Source organism: Anolis sagrei, chromosome 6 (assembly GCF_037176765.1).
Source record: "Anolis sagrei isolate rAnoSag1 chromosome 6, rAnoSag1.mat, whole genome shotgun sequence".
NCBI classification, from domain to species: Eukaryota; Metazoa; Chordata; class Lepidosauria; order Squamata; family Dactyloidae; genus Anolis; species Anolis sagrei.
In genome coordinates, this window is record NC_090026.1 from 66,505,943 (window position 1) to 66,522,198 (window position 16,256).

General features: G+C 37.6%; 1 protein-coding gene across 6 annotated transcripts in view; it reads right to left on the reverse strand.

Annotated features, from left to right (window-relative positions):
• Positions 1-16,256, reverse strand: part of HECW1 (HECT, C2 and WW domain containing E3 ubiquitin protein ligase 1) — a 246,207-nt gene that overhangs the window by 11,083 nt on the left and 218,868 nt on the right. For all 6 annotated transcript variants that reach the window (XM_060781570.2, XM_060781573.2, XM_060781572.2 and 3 more), the window contains 7 exons: positions 14,967-15,072; positions 11,643-11,739; positions 11,081-11,164; positions 9,206-9,315; positions 8,170-8,290; positions 6,325-6,438; positions 3,560-3,712 (listed from right to left, as the gene is read on the reverse strand). In XM_060781570.2, coding sequence (XP_060637553.2) covers positions 3,560-3,712; positions 6,325-6,438; positions 8,170-8,290; positions 9,206-9,315; positions 11,081-11,164; positions 11,643-11,739; positions 14,967-15,072 — 785 coding nt within the window. The remainder of the gene's footprint in view (positions 1-3,559; positions 3,713-6,324; positions 6,439-8,169; positions 8,291-9,205; positions 9,316-11,080; positions 11,165-11,642; positions 11,740-14,966; positions 15,073-16,256) is intronic.

Consider the following 16,256-nt stretch of genomic DNA (forward strand, 5'->3'; position numbering starts at 1 on the left):
AATTCTTTATTTCTTTTCCACCCTATCTCCCCGAAGGGACTCAGACACAGAAGGCTGTCTGCTGCTCACATGGTGCTCTGGAAGGTTAATCAAAAGGATATGTGCCTCTTGGACCAGGCCAATACATGACAGTCATTTGTATGCTGGGAAGAGTTTTACTTGATATTTCTTTTTCCTCCCAGGCAGTTAGAGACCAAGATATTTCACAAAAAAGAAGGCAGCAACCCTATTACTGAATATCCACTGAAAATTTGAGCCTTCATCTCCATGCTACCCATTCTCCTCATTTCTCATTTCTTCTTTGACTCTAGGAAATACTTTAAAAATAACTTTTTAAAATGAACTACATTTTAAAAACAGCTAACAAAAATCACCATAAAACCAACCGTCCATCTCGCAAAGACTTTAAATTTGATACAGTTTGATAAGGTGTGATTTTGGGGTAAAATAAAACTTGTACATAAGAACAAAGAGCACTAAATTAAATCCTACCCGGAAGACAAGTATCTTGATTAAACCCGACTCTTGTTTATTTTTTAAAGTAAGGATAAAATGACCAGGAATTGAGGAGTATTTTAGAGAAGGAGAAAAAAAAATCTGTTTTAATGAATTGCTTTCACATGGTACTGAATTACTATTAATGGATTAATTAAGAATGAGCACAGATCTCTAGATCTTTTTTTTCAAATTTTTTTTTATTAAAGGGGTATACAGCTACATTGAAAGTAGGGGAATATTGTGGAGGAGATAGAAAAGTAGAAAATAAAGTAGAACAAAGGAAATATCGGAGTATGGAGAAAAATTTAAAGAGCTTGTCCCAACGATGTGCAGCGCCTCTCTAATAAAAAAAAGGAGGGGGGGGGGGGAGGAAAAAGGCAAGGAAAAGAGAGAAAAAAATTAAAAAAACATTAAAACAATAAAAAAGGAAAAAAATGTACTAGGACTTTCATCTATTCTTTGAAGATCTTTTGTAAATTTTTCCAGCAATGGTGTTAAGAATTGCTTCCCTATTTTGGTTCTTCTTTAGCTTCTGTTTTGTCTTTCAAGTAATGATCTCTGGATCTTAACATGTTGTTCCCGATGATGGACAGTAACAACAATGGTTCAACTCAAACTTTGCATTAAATATGAGATTAAATATGGATTTTTCACTATCTGTGGATCAGTATCACAGATATTATGGATTCATACATAACCCATACATGGAAAACTGTCTTTTATTGTGGCTTCCAGGAATATGTGTATATTGTAAACAAATAAACATAAATTAGAATTATTAAATACTATATGTGTATTTTACATTAATTCCTGCAAGCACATGGTTTCTATGTAGGAATTTAGTAATATATGAATAGTGTTCCAAGAAGCAGCTGATGATTCAGGATAAGCCCATTTGGGTGTGGATAGAGGAAATTTTCATTTTTAATAAAAAAATAATGTAACAAGACATCCGTTTCATCTGCCGAGGGGTTTTCTAATGTTACATTGAGTTTCCTTTGCATTTCAAATATATTTTTCAGCAAGTGTGACATATATTTAATCTTTAATGGTGAATGAAATAGTGTAGGAAGCTATATTCATGCACTGGTATGTTGCATAAAAGGTGTTAAATCTCAACCTATCTATGAAAGCAAAATATTTTCCACTCATTATGTCTGTTTTTACTTAGCTTGCAGAGACTTTTCCGTACTTTGATCTGTTCATTCAGGAACTGGAGTACTTTTCTTTTTAACACAAAGAAGAAGGCAAAAAGTAGCCTATTACCTAACTTTATACGAAGCTGTTACATAAACTATTACAGTGCCCAAGCTAAAAATAACGTGCCTTTTCAAGTTCTTTAATCATATGCATAGTTAACATTTCATCTCAGTCTTCTTTGACATAGAAGTACTTTTTTCCATGTTTCAGGACCACTTTTGTGAGATGGTCCTGGAACATAGCTTTGGAATATAAGCATTGTGCCTTTCTCGGATTTCTCTTTCCCTCTGGGTGCCTTCAAGACCAGTTCTTTAAACAGTTGTCAGAAAGGGGATTTGACTTTGACTTGTTGTAACATCATGCATAACATCTACTTCATTATCCCCACACTGCACGCTGTTAATCTTTTGGGAGAAGACTGAGGCAAAGAAGGTGTTGAGCAGTTCTGCCTTTCTCTGTTCCTTGTTAGCATTTTGCCAGCACTTTATGCAGTGGCTCTACCATTTCCTAAAAACCCTTTTGTTTTTAGTCTCTCTAATCAGCATGACCTGGTTTTCTAACTTTCTCCTTACACGTGCTAGCTATTCCTTTGAATTCCTCTTTGGTGATTTCTCCCTTTTTCCATTTCTTATACTTGTCCCTTTTAAATCTTGGTTCAAATGAAAGTTCCTTAGACATCCATTCTGGTTTCTTTAAATACCTCCTTTTTTCCTTCTCATTGGGAATGTGTGAAATTGTGTCTCCAATTTCTCAGTTTTCAGAAACTTCCATCCAGCACAAACTCCCTTTTCTTTTATTATTTCTGACCAAGGGATCACATTCAGTTTTCTGAAGCCATCTTTTTTCATTCTAGAGTGAGTGTCTGACTATGCTTGACTTCTGTATTACAAACCCTAGACAAATATGGTCATTCCTACCTCAGAAACCTGCCACTTTGATCCCTACCAAGACCCCACTGTTGGTTAGAATCCGATCTAAAATAGCTTTTTGCCTCTTCCACCTTCTGGACAATGAAATTGTCTGCAAGGCAAGTTAGGAGTTTGTTGGACCAGATATTCTTGTCAGAGTTTGTTTTCCAACAACTATCAGGATAGTTAAAATTTACCATTACTATTTCGTATTTCCTTTCTGAGGTCATCTTTTCTAAGAAGACATCATCCAAGTCTTTGGTCTGGCTTGGAGCTCTGTAGCAGGCCCCCACAATGGCATTCTTATTATTTCTTTTCCCCTAATTTTTTAGCCAGATACCCCCAACCTGGCTTCCACTTTTAAGTCATGGGCCTCCTCACAGTTGTAAACATTCTTGATATACAATGTTGCTTCTTTCCTGTTTGGTCTGTTTTTCAGAAATAGGTTATACTCTTCTATTACTACATTCCAATCATGAGTCTTGTCACACAGGTTTCAGCAATGCCAATTATAACACATTTTCTTTGTGGTATTAAGAATTCAAGTTCATCTTGTTTATTTCCTATGCTTTGTGCATTTGTATAGAGACACCGAAAAACATGGACCACTCTCAGCTGCTTATTTAAGTTATTTAGTTGATATAAAATGATAATGTAACAAGGACCAGTAGTGTGTAATTTACTGTGAAAAAAGTATTCACACTGCAAGAGCAAGGGATTCCAATCAGAGAAAAGTTCAGCCATCTTGGTATTTGAAAAGAAAAACTACATAGGGATATTCTGTCTTCCTTTTGTGCACTAGAATCACTGCTTCTTGTATTATTGGTCTTCGTTCTCATCATCTGCTATACATAGTTGAGCTAACCAAAATAAAATGCTTATAATAAAATAGGGGAAACAAAGATTCTCCTTCTCTCCTTCTCTCTGTTTATCAGGAGTCATAAGAAACTTACCATTCTAGGTGGTTTTCTACAAATGCTGACATGGGGCTAATCTGTACAGTGTAAGTGTCATTGGCGGAATACTCAAACAGGCCATAGTACGGATTGAAGAGCTCCTGAGACAGAAGGAAGAAGAATTCTCTGGATGGACCACTGTAATCCAAGCTGTTAAAACATGGAATGGAGGATTTTTACTAGTCATACACATTTCATGTCACAGGTAACTACCATCTTCAAACAGGTATGGGGACTATGTAGCCATCCAGATGTTACTAGCCTACAGCTCCCTCAGTATGAGAATGACTGTGAATTGCAGTCTACCGACATCTGAAAGGCCACACATGTCCTGCTGCAAAACAAGCCAAGGAAGCAGATACTTTAAAATATTGTATTTAGAAAAGAAAGATTGTTATTTATGTCTTATAAAACCAAGCAAATGTTAATGGAATTGCTAATCAGTACACTTCCACCGACAGCAATTTCTGGCTTTATAATTTGTTAATCAATATATATATTGATTATATAAAAATATACAGGGTTAGTCAAAATGCATAGGCCAGTAAGCCATTCAATTGAATGGCTTATTGGCCTATGCATTTTGACTAACCCTGTATATAAAAAAATGTATGTATGTATGTGTGTGTATGTATATACATTTCTTGGTTTTTGTTGTTGTTGTATATACCTTACTATTTTTAGAATCCCCCAATTATACTCTGTTTCAACATTAGCATGCATTTTTGAAAAACTAAAGGTTGTTTCTAGGTTGATTGATTGTCACAAATTCATCATCATCCGCCAGTGTGATCAGCCATTACTGACTCAATCATCATTCTGCAAATGCTATATTCCAAAGCCAAGATTTTACCAGCTTTCTGAAAGTCAGGAGGGAAGAAGCAGATCTAATCTCCAACGGGAGAGAGTTCCAGAGCCGAGGGGCCACCACCGAGAAGGCCCTGTCCCTCGTTCCCACCAGGCGCGATTGCGAAGGAGGTGAGACCGAGAGCAGGACCCCTCCAGAAGATCTTAACAACCTTGATGGTTCATAGGGGCGAATCCATTCGGACAGGTAAACTGGGCCGGAGTTGTTTAGGGATTTATAGGTCAACACCAGCACTTTGAATTGTGCTCAGAAGCTAATTGGCAGCCAGAGGAGCTGACGCAGCAGAGGAGTAGTATGCTCCCTGTATCCCGCTGCTGTTAGTAATCTGGCTGCCGCTCGTTGGACTAGTTGAAGCTTCTGGGCAGTCTTCAGAGGCAACCCCACGTAGAGAGTGTTGCAATAGTCTATACGGGATGTAACCAGAGTGTGGACCACCATGGCCAAGTAGCCCCAACTAGTGTGTTTAGCAAATGAAAGATTCAGAATTATTCATGCCATTTATACTTGTGTGTAAGATAATATCATGTATAAGTTAAGGGCAAGTTTTGGGGCCAAAATTATGGATTTTCACATGACTGGTAGATAAATCAAGGGTACAATTTAAGAGATCTGCTGAAGCGGGGCTCCTGTACATTCTCTGCCATGGCATTTACGGGAGGATTGGCACTTTTTAACCACAAGACTGTGCCTGTAAGGATTGCTTATTCCATCCAAGCCTCGTCTTTGTAACAGAAATGCCCCCTTCCCTCCTTGCACCATGGCAGGATAGAATCATAGAATCATAGAGTTGGAAGAGACCTCATGGGCCATCCAGTCCAACCCCCTGCCAAGAAGCAAGAATACTGCATTCAAAGCAACCCTGACAGATGGCCATCCAGCCTCTGTTTAAAAGATTTAAAGAGCTCCACTGAGACAAGGAGAATGCATAATTGCTTGTGTTTTTGCATGTATCGGTGTTTATTTTTTAGGAGGCTGTAACAGAAACACCCCCCTTAAACACACACACTCTACTCCTTGGCAGTTTTAAATAGCCCTGCTGAAGCTAGAAGAATGTTGTTTGCTTGCTTGTTGAGGCGAACAGAATGTTTGCTTATTTGTGTATGTGTATTGGCGTTCCTTTTTAGCATAAATGTTTTGACCTACACATGAGTATATGTCAGGTTCTACAATGTATTGTAATGTAATATAACTGAGTCATGCACTGCTAATGGGCTTCTATTGGAAATGCTGAGTCATGCATTAACTGTATAAAGAACTTCATTTGGGGAATGTGTTCTGGCCTAGTCCAGGTGATTATGAATGATGTAATCCTGGGTCTGAGTTAAGTCAGTGAGTTGGGAACCAATCGGTGATTGCTATGTGTAAATGAATTGTATATAAGGAAGTCATGTACAGTGTATATTTCTCCTTGTGCTGTGATGTTGTTCGTCGAAGGCTATATGTAATTAAAAGAACCTGTCTGCTAAGACAAGATATAACTGTATGCTGTGGTAAGTTTGTAATATCATTTAGACTGGGGGAAAGACAATGGTAAAACTGACAATGGCCGGGCATGTGCTCAAGTGTCTGTAAAAGGTTCCAGAGTGACTGCAGGCTGTGGAAGCAGTTGACTGAAAATACTGTGCAGGAAGAAGCTACTGGAAAAGCGCTGAAGTTGTGCAACTGATCTGCTGCTGAATTGTGAAGTTAATCTCAACAGTATATACTGTATTTCTTCAGTTCACATACTTTTTCCCTATATAAACACATCTAAAAATGGGATGCATCTGAGAATCACAGGTGTATCTTATGTATTTTGTTGGTGGTGGTGATACTGAAATTAGGGTGCGTCCTACAAGAGATGGCATTCTACAATTGAAGAAATACGGCACATTACATGATTGTGGCTACCTACCCTTCTTCCCCAACGAATGTGACATAGAGCTTATTTCTTTGGAGCTCTTTTCGTGAATACGCCATCACCTGATTGAAAGTGCCTTCCAGCAGGTGGTCACGCCTTATTATCAATCTGCAGTTGGACAAGGAATGAAAACCAAGGATGAAAACTGACTGTCAGTGCCATAAAGAGATCATTATTCCTGTATATGCAGAATAAATAAGAACTAGTAAAGTACTAATTTATGACACTCCATATATTGCTGAATCCCCAAATTCATTCACTACTGGCAATGTTAGAAGGCAGTGGTGTCAAACTTGTGGCCCTCTAAGTGTTTTGGATTTCAGCTTCTAGATTTCCTGGCCACTGAACAAACTGGTTAGGGCTTCTGGGAGTTGGAGTCCCAAACATCTGGTGGGCCACAAGTTTGACAGCTCTGATATAAGAGATAATGGGAGTTGCAAGTCAACAACATGTCCTCTACTCCTATTCCAACCAAAAACATAGTTCTGTAATATTGTTGAACCTATAACTGAAACAGATTTCAAACCAGTTCCATTAAATCAATAAAATAAAACAAGAGCACACAGATGGCCAACAGCTGATTGAATTAGAAACCAGGTGAAATTATGGTTTGCATATGAGCTGGACCAAGGCTCTAGGGAGAAATCCTGGTCTCAATTCTGAAGGAATGGAAAAGGGGCTCACGTTTTTCATTCACATTCATTTTCACTACTATCAATACCACAGTAGCAGTAGAAGTCCCCCAGAGACCATTTCTCTTTCCCCTTCAGAATGACCTTATAAATGAACATCACCCTCTCAAAGTAACTTAATAATAATTCTAAATCATCATGGAAGGTAATTTCTTTTGCATTTTGTGCGACAAAATTGGGCAGTGTAAAACAGCTCAATTGTTTAACAAACGGGAAGCATATTGAAAAACATAAGCCTGGCATGATAAAACTAAAACTTTTGGCTGTTTTTGTTGCTGTAGCATTGTTGCTTTAGTAATGGCTAGAAAGATTCTGGCCATCGCTAGGTGTCTTTATGAATATTAGTCGAGGAATCCATGTGTCTTGGAGAGGGAAGAGACTATTTAACGTTTTAAAAAATTGGGGACATGAGACCAACACTATATCCTGGAGGAAGCACACACAGTCTCCAGACTTTCCCAAGTAATCCACCCAGTATTATTCACTAGCCGTCCCCTGTCACACATTGCTGTGGCCCACATGGGGGTTCTGTGTGGGAGGTTTGGCCCAATTCTATCGTTGGTGGGGTTCAGAATGCTCTGTGATTGTAGGTGAACTATAAATCCCAGCAACTACAACTCCCAAATGTCAAGATTCTGTTTTCCCCAAACTCCACCAGTGTTCACATTTGGGCATATTGAGTATTCGTGTAGAGTTTGGTCCAGATCCATCATTGTGAGTCCACAGTGTTCCCTGGATGTAGGTGAACTACAACTCCAAAACCAAAGGATACTGCCTACTAAACCCTTCCAGTATTTCTGTTGGTCATGGGAGTTCTGTGTGCCAAGTTTGGTTCAATTCCATCGTTGGTGGGGTTCAGAATGCTCTTTGATTGTAGGTGAACTATAAATCCCAGCAACTACAACTCCCAAATGACAAAACCATTTTTTGAGTGAAGGACATACATTGGGTTATTAGGTGTCTTGTGTCCAAATTTGGTGTGAATACAACCGGTGGTTTTTGAGTTCTGTTAATCCCACAAACGAACATTACATTTTTATTTATATAGATTCTGTAAACATTCCCCAAATTGTTCCTTTTTCTTTCATCATTTATCTTTATGACACCATTATTTGCTCTCAGATTTGCAGCATTAATAAATACTTACTTAATTTTACCTGGACCCTGGCCATATCCTTTGGCTTCTAGTTTTCTATAAAAATTGCGGAGCTTGGCTTCAAAATCTCTCCTGTATGGAGAGGGTGCTCTTGCACTGGCACGTTGCAGGCCTGATAGAGGAAAATACAGAAGGCTGAAGTGACTTTGATAATTTCATACAGTGTTTTAACTAACACTTGTAAAAAAAATCCAACACTGCATCAGAATAATCAAATATTGTTTGGTTTAACTGTTGCATTTATACACAATCCATACTTCATTGCTTTTGCAGTATAAAGGGAAATTATCTGGCACTTCCTGGATTGGGGGATCTTACTTATGATTTGAGACAAAGAGATGATTGTTAGAGCTTGCAAGCCATAACATTGGTTTCACCTCAATTCCATGCACCAAATGAACCAAAACCAACAATGAACTTTTAAAAAGTCAGAACAAATGTTCAGGATGATAGACAATTTGAGCCAAACTTGAGCCATAATAAGGATGAGCCATAATAGGGATGCAACAGAAAGAAACCTAGATTTTTGTGCAGAAGACAACAATTCTGTGTAGAAAATGTAGTTTTCTATGAGGGAAAACTCCTGGAATTTGTCATGTGCAAAAGTCCCCAGACTGCCAAGACTCTCCATGTGGGTAGATTCTCCTACTTGGTAATTCCCAATACCTGAGCCTTTCCCAAATCCTTTATGACCATTAATTTAATATTTTAGCACATTATTTCTATTGCTACTTCATAATAATTCATTCTAGTGCAAAAATATAATGCAAAGATCTAGCAGAGAATTGAATTCCTTGACAGATGTCTTCCAGAGGACGTCTTGATAGTGGATGGAAAAACAAAGCACCGGAGAAGGTTCATTTTCAGATAAAGAATTGCAAGCCAAATCATTTTGGAAACTAGAAACAATTAAGCCCTGTGAATGCAAAGCCAAATTTGTTTTAAAAGATTTTTTGGTGCTTTACAAAGGGAGGCATTTTGAGCCCAACAAAATCTGGCTATAAATCCTTAATTTCTAGTGTTTTACCTGGAGAGTTCTGAGGTGATGAACAAGGTGAACAGCGAGGGGAAAAGCTGTAGCCGGGATGGAAAGCTGCTTGAAGGGGTATGTAGGACATAACATCTTCTTCAAAAAGGCTGGTATAGAGAGAAATAGGAAACACTGTTCAATGTAATTTTGAGGCACAATAATGAATTGCCAATGCCTATCAAATATGCCTTGAGCAGGATATACATGCACATTTTATTGTCCCTCCAATCTGAGTATTTATGCCATCTCCAAAGAGAAATAGGGATAATGGCTTCAGCAAGAAAGACCACAAGTTATGGTGTCTTCCATAGCCTAGTCCGCTTTCCACTTGGTCAGAGCCCTCTCCTCCCTGCATTACCAAAGAGCTGGTTTACGTTTCCCATTTCCTGTCATTTCCTGAGTGTTAGACATGAGCAGGTTCCACGCTGCTTCTCAGCTGTACAGGAATATTGGACAATAGGAATCTCTATATATCATGAAAAGTCAATTACTAGATACCATTATGACTTTAATTGAACACACAGTACAGTTACAATTTTTGATACATGTTTTCATTTCATATTATTATTAATTATTATTAACTTTATTTGTACCCCACTAGCATCTCCCGAAGGACTCGATGCGGCTTACAAAGGCCAAGGCCTCAAACACAACATAACATATGAAGACCAATATTCTAAAGTGCATATTCACATTCTGCTCTAATTTCAGAAATTCTTGTTTCTCTCTTTAGTAGGAACTCAATAGTTACAGTACAGTATTAATTTTATATCCTATTAACTGTACTTGATAAATGCCTAGAGGTTCTTCACATTTAAGGGGGTAGTTGACTACCCTGATGCAGTGTTCCCAACCTTTGGGTCTCCAGGCGTTTTGGACTTCAGCTCTCAGAAATCCCAGCCAGCTTACCTGTTCCGTCTTCCAGGAACATGGTTTGCATTGCCTTTTAGTTGCATGGGATAGCATTCTTTTGCATTTCCCCAGGGTTGCTACAGTCTCAGCTGCACCCTGAAAATTAATATCAACAGAGGCTGGAAAGCCAGCCTACAGGCCTTTTGCAGCTATTGGTTTTGAAAAGTATCTCTTTGGGTCTAAGGACCGCCCTTTTTCCTGGGGATGAGTTCTCCATTTTGGAATCTCCCCTGCCTCCTTCAGTTTAGAAAAAAAAAAGCCTGAGATGTGCTGTTAGGTCAAGCTAAGGCAGCTCTGACTAGCCATTGTAATTACAATTGAGAAACTGAGATAGATAGAATAGCAATTGAGAAATTGAGATAGATAGAATAGGAATTGAGATATTGAGTTAGTTAGATAGAGAAGCTTGTTGAGAAACATATTGAGATAGATAGAGACTTCATTACTTCATCTCCAAAGCTAACCTTGAGCTTAGATAGGGGAAGACCTGTTCTTTCTAACCATAGCGGCTCAGGGTTAGGGTAGAGTGTCCCAGAATTTCCCATTGGGGGAAGTTAACTTGGCAGCTGGAGGAAAAGGAAAGGAAAGAACACTACATGGTTTCACAAATTGACTTTTATTTGTAACTTCAACAAGCTGTGCTAAGTCTGCCAAAGACTTTGAGAAATAGATATTCTGTTTGATGTTCAAAACCTGGACTGGCCTCCGTTGCTGAAAATCTTGAGCTTCGAAGAAAGACACCAGCGGTTCACCCAGATAAAGAGAGAAGCACATCTTAGTTTTAATTTTATAGTGTCTGGGTGTGACGGCACATTGCCAGCTGTGAGGAACTGTGGGAGCTGAAGTCCAAAACACCTGGAGGCCCAAAGGTTGGAAACCACTGTAAGAGTATGGCCCGAGTAACAATTTTTGGAAGGAAGGGCTCAGGAATGGGATAAACATCATCATAAATTCTATTACCTCAATAATATTACTAAATCTGCATCACAGGACAATTTTTCAAGACCATGTGTACCCTCTGTCCGGATATAGTGAATTTTCTCCCTAGAAAATGAAAAATACAGAAAAAGTTGCAGTATTGATATAGAAAATTATACATATACATGCATTGAAGATAATTTTCTATTTTAACAAGTAGAGGAAGGAACAAGGGGATTGACAATCCTGGGCTTGATCATGGGAATCAAAGTAGTTGGTACTTTAGGGGGAAGTGATCACGCAAAGCTAGAATTTGTAGTTGTGACAGGGAAATTAAGAGTATAGTCAAACACAGACATTGCATTTTAGGAAATCTGGTTTTTACAAATTGAGGAATTTAGTGGATGGAATCACACAACTGGATGTGCACTGTTTACAAAATATTTTGATAAGATCTTTCATTTTCAATCAGCTATTTTCGATTCATAAATAAATCTAGGTAGTAATATGTGTCCCTCTACATGCAAAGCTACCACTGACTGATGGGCTCTGCCATTTCCTTTGCAGCAGATGTATTAAGTAATTTAGCAACAGGATGCAGTACCTGAGTGCGTGATTTCTTGCCAGACTCGGCTGACGCTCCTGCAGCATTTCAAAAATGTTGGGCTGGCGTAGAAATGCAACGATTTTGTCATTATATGCTGTAACACAGGGGTGAATGGGGGAAACAAACAAGTTTTAGCCCAAGATAATTTTTCAGTTTTACTATTTATCTTTTGTTTTATTGGATTTTAATATTTTCAAACTGCAAGCCACCTTGAAAGTCTTGGCAGAACTATAAGTACATAAATGTAGTCTAACAAGCAAGGAGGAAAGCTATAAATATGTTGTAATGACCAGGATTCCTCTCAGCAGGATATTGTACAGAATGATATGTTATACACTGTGCACTGTAATACTATGGTCATTTGCTCTGTGTTGTATGGAATAAGCAAGGATTCTGGAGAACCGTGGCTCACTTTGAACACTATCTGTGCCACTGAATACAGCCCACTTAATCCACACAACCCCCACACTTCCATTTTGTTTTTCCAGCAGCTAAATAAAGTAGGAAACATAATTTAGTATTTCATTTCATCCTGACATGTTGTTCCTTTTAAGCCAGGATCATAAACTAGGAATTTTCTCAACTTAAATATCATGGCTTGTTCGGATTTATTTATACAAGACTTGATCCTATGTACATGCTAAACAAACTATTTCTAGCATGTACAACTGTTCGCACTAACAGGAGGTGTTAAGCAGGAGAGCTGTGTAAACAAGCATGCTACTTTTACAGCCAAAATACTGACTTATCCTTTGGAATAAATGCAGCCATTCTCTTATACACTCAAGGAATAAGTAGCAGAATATCCTAAACATCTATACTTCTTTCTGTGCAAATCATTTTGTGCATCTTATTTCCTGGCATTAAATAAAGGGACTTCTTCCTCTTCAGTCTATGGTTATCTGACAGGTAAAGCATAGAGATAACTGCTTAATATTGTTTATAATGAGTAACACCTAGCATCCAAATTTTGGACAGAAATACACGAAGAAGTACAGAAGATTTTAAAAATAAAGTTCACAAAAAAAAACAAAAAAACGGGAGTACTATTTACTTGGGTTTACAGATTTAGACCTACAACTAAATGAACAAGAAGATAAGCTTTTTAAATTTATCACAACTGCCGGCAGAATTGTCTTTGCAAGAGAATGGAAGCAAGAATTAAATCCACCTAAAGAAGAGTGGATAGGAAAAATTAGGGAAATTATGGACATGGATGAATTGACTTTTTTGTTGAAAAATATATATGTTAATATGTTAAAAAGAACAAATTGGGACACCCTCCACAGCTACCTCGAGAAATTGCGAAAATAGAAGACATGATAGACATTTAATTTTTAAGGGAATATTTTTTAATAATAAAAAGACATTAACCAAGAAGATGGAATGGAAGTCAATTTTCTTTTTTATCTTTTTCTTTTTGTACCTTTTTGGTTTTTTTATTATTATTATTTTCATTTTTCACTTTTTTTCTTATATACTTCTATCTTTTTCTCTCTTTCTTGTTATTGTTCTCACTCTTTCGTTGTATTATGCAAAATCTAATAAAATTCTTTAAAAAAATGAGTAACACCTAACTCCAATAATGAGGATGCAAGAAATCTATTGCCCCATCTCCACTGCCATATAATGCACTTTCAGAAGGCAGCTTAACTGTATTGAACTGGACTATATAAGTGTACATTGCAATATAGTCTACTTCACTGCAGCTAAACTGCATTCTTGAATGCATCATTTGGCAGTGGAAATAATAATAATAAAACTTTATTTATATACCACTCTCTGAGGGGGACTCAGGGCGGTTTCCAAGTAACATCGCCGAAACATACAAAGTAAACAGCATAACATAAAATTAGCAAAACAACATAAGCATAAAATTATCACAATAACACATGTATATTAAAAATAATCCTGGTGATGGGGCCTATTATTTCAAAATTCTCACGGTGCGGAAGCATTTTGATAGATTTTTTTCTTTCAAAAAAAGCATCACAAATCTAATAAGTAAAAAAACCTGCTAATGCAAAAAAATCATTTTTATAATACTGTAACAAAAAGCAACAAAGAATTGTTGTATAAACATTATAACTGATTATGGAAATTGACTGTTTTGGGTTTTTTTTTTAACTCTCCAAGCTCTGCCTGTGGGAAAGATTCCTCTTATGTTATTTTGCCCTTATTCCAACCAGTAACTTCCAGCTTTTTGTTTTCTTACTTTCTTCAAGGTGAGCCATATTCCCTTGTTGAAAGCAGTGGTTAAGGACAAGATTAGTGAAGGAAGAGGGCTATGCTTCTTTAACATTCAAATATACCTGCCCCCTTTCGACTTTAATACTCAAAGAGAATTTTAAAACCCACTCGGTAGAGTCAAGTCTATATAACGCAACAGTTCATTTGTTTAAAGATAACATTTTTATCCCACTACTTCATATTTTTATATTATATTATATAATCCTATTTTTTACATTGCATTTTGCTTTATGTTGAAATGTTTATAGCTTTATTATTGTTTATTTCAATGTGTTATGAGCCATCATGCAAAACACAAACCTGAAAGGACTATAAAGAATTACACAGACAACGAAATACAGTTAAACTGAGTACCAGAGCTGAATGAAATATTCAGCCACCTATCCAGACCTATGAACTAGGTTTCTGCAATTTGGCCAAAGGGGATACTGTTTTGGGGTCCATTTTTGGTTAGCCCCTAATTCTGTTTACCAGGAAGTTACTTGAATTGGGAGGAGCGTTGCCGTTTTCATTCAGCAAAGATTTGGCCCATTGGCTACAATGGGAAATTTTAAATGCTCAAACCTCACTCATTTTAAGGCCTATCTGCATGAAATCTACCTCAGTTTTAGACCCCATGCACAACTGCAGGTCTGCCAAGTTTCCAAAGAATTCACCAAATCTACTGATTTTTTTAGAATTATTTTAAGTTTTTACCATAACATTCTTAAAAATAAGACAAACCGCAAGAGACGGTTCTGGGAATTGTAGTCACTGGCTGTGCCCATTTACAGCCAATTAGAGTATGGACACAACCAGGCCTTTTATTGGCTGAGAAACAGAGAGAGAAAAACTTCAACTCTCCTCGTGCTCCGAAAGAAACTCAGAGAGTGTTGGAAAAGCGAGTTACCAGTAGGGCCCTCTCTGGAGGAGGAGCCTAGGGAACTTTTCTGAAAGAAATGTACACTTCGCTGCTGGGGAGGGAGAAAAGCTGCTGCAGATAATAATATAGGTAAACACAAGGAATTATGGCAAGAAATGTTTGTAGAATTTATCATGTAAACTCACTGAGAGGTTAACTGAAATACATACCCAGAGGCAAAGACTCATGATGGTGCTGATTTCGAATTGCTGTTACCAGGCTGTTTCCTGGTCTGGTCAACAGAGAAACACCTCTGTTGCGAGATACTTCTGATGCCTAGAAAGAAAAAGAACCATATGTGAGAAGGTTCTTAGTAATAATAATAAAAAGCTGATTGGTTTTTTTTTTTAAAAAAAAAACACCAATATTTACTGCCTGGTTGGCAGAGCTGGAGGAAGAACAGTGATCAGTATTAAAACAGGACTTGAACATTTTAACAAGTACTTAAAATAATTTGGGTAAGGGACTATTTCAGGGTTCCTAGCTAGATTAGAAACAGGGACTAGACATACAGTTTCTCTCCAATAGATGGGACTGTGTGCATGGGAGCTGTAATCTTATCAGAGTGCCTTTCTGGAGGGAAACATGTGTAAATTAGATGTATAAATTCCACTCCATTCTTCTTCTCAAATATCTGATCTACATGTACGAGGACTATTTTTAAGTAAGGTCCGTTTTGTTGTAGACACAAGTAGTTCGCGCGCATACCGCAACGAGCGCGTGCGTCATGTACCGGCATGCCTCGGGAACAACTGTGCTCAGTTTCCGCTCTGTAGCTAACCTACACGGATCTGTTCTGTGCTTTAAAAATGTTTAAGACTATGAACTCACTCTCCACATGTGAGGTTCGCTCAGTGATACGGTTTTTGTCAGCAAGGAACCTGCCTGCTGCAGAAATTCATCGACAGATTTGTAAAGTGTACGGTGATACTGTTATGACTGAAAGCAAAGTGCGTAAGTGGGAATGACAATTCAAAGATGGCTGTGACAACGTCCATGATGAGGACCGCTCCGGTCGCCCTTCTTTGATTACAGACGATTTGGTGGCTTTTGGTGGGTATTTATGAAGAGGGTATTTTAAAATTGGTTCAGAGGTATGATAAGTGTTTGAACAAACTTGGCAACTATGTCGAAAAATAGAGTAAAGTATGTACTTTCTGAAAATAAATTTACTTTTTTGAAATAAACTTTCGTTGTGTACTTATGTTCAAACGGACCTTACTTAAAAAAATACCCCTCGTAATTATTTCTGAAAGAAATTCCAGTTTGCAGTCTGTGCAATGCACAATTTGTTCAGTAGTGTAATAAATTGGGAGGAGTTAATTTAAAAATGGCATTTTTGTAGATTATTTGAGTATTACTCCAATAAGAAAATACATGTATTCTACAAATTAGTCTTGAACCCAAGGCTTCAGGCAAATGCCAATATAATTTAAATAGTATAACCAAGCAAGTAGCAC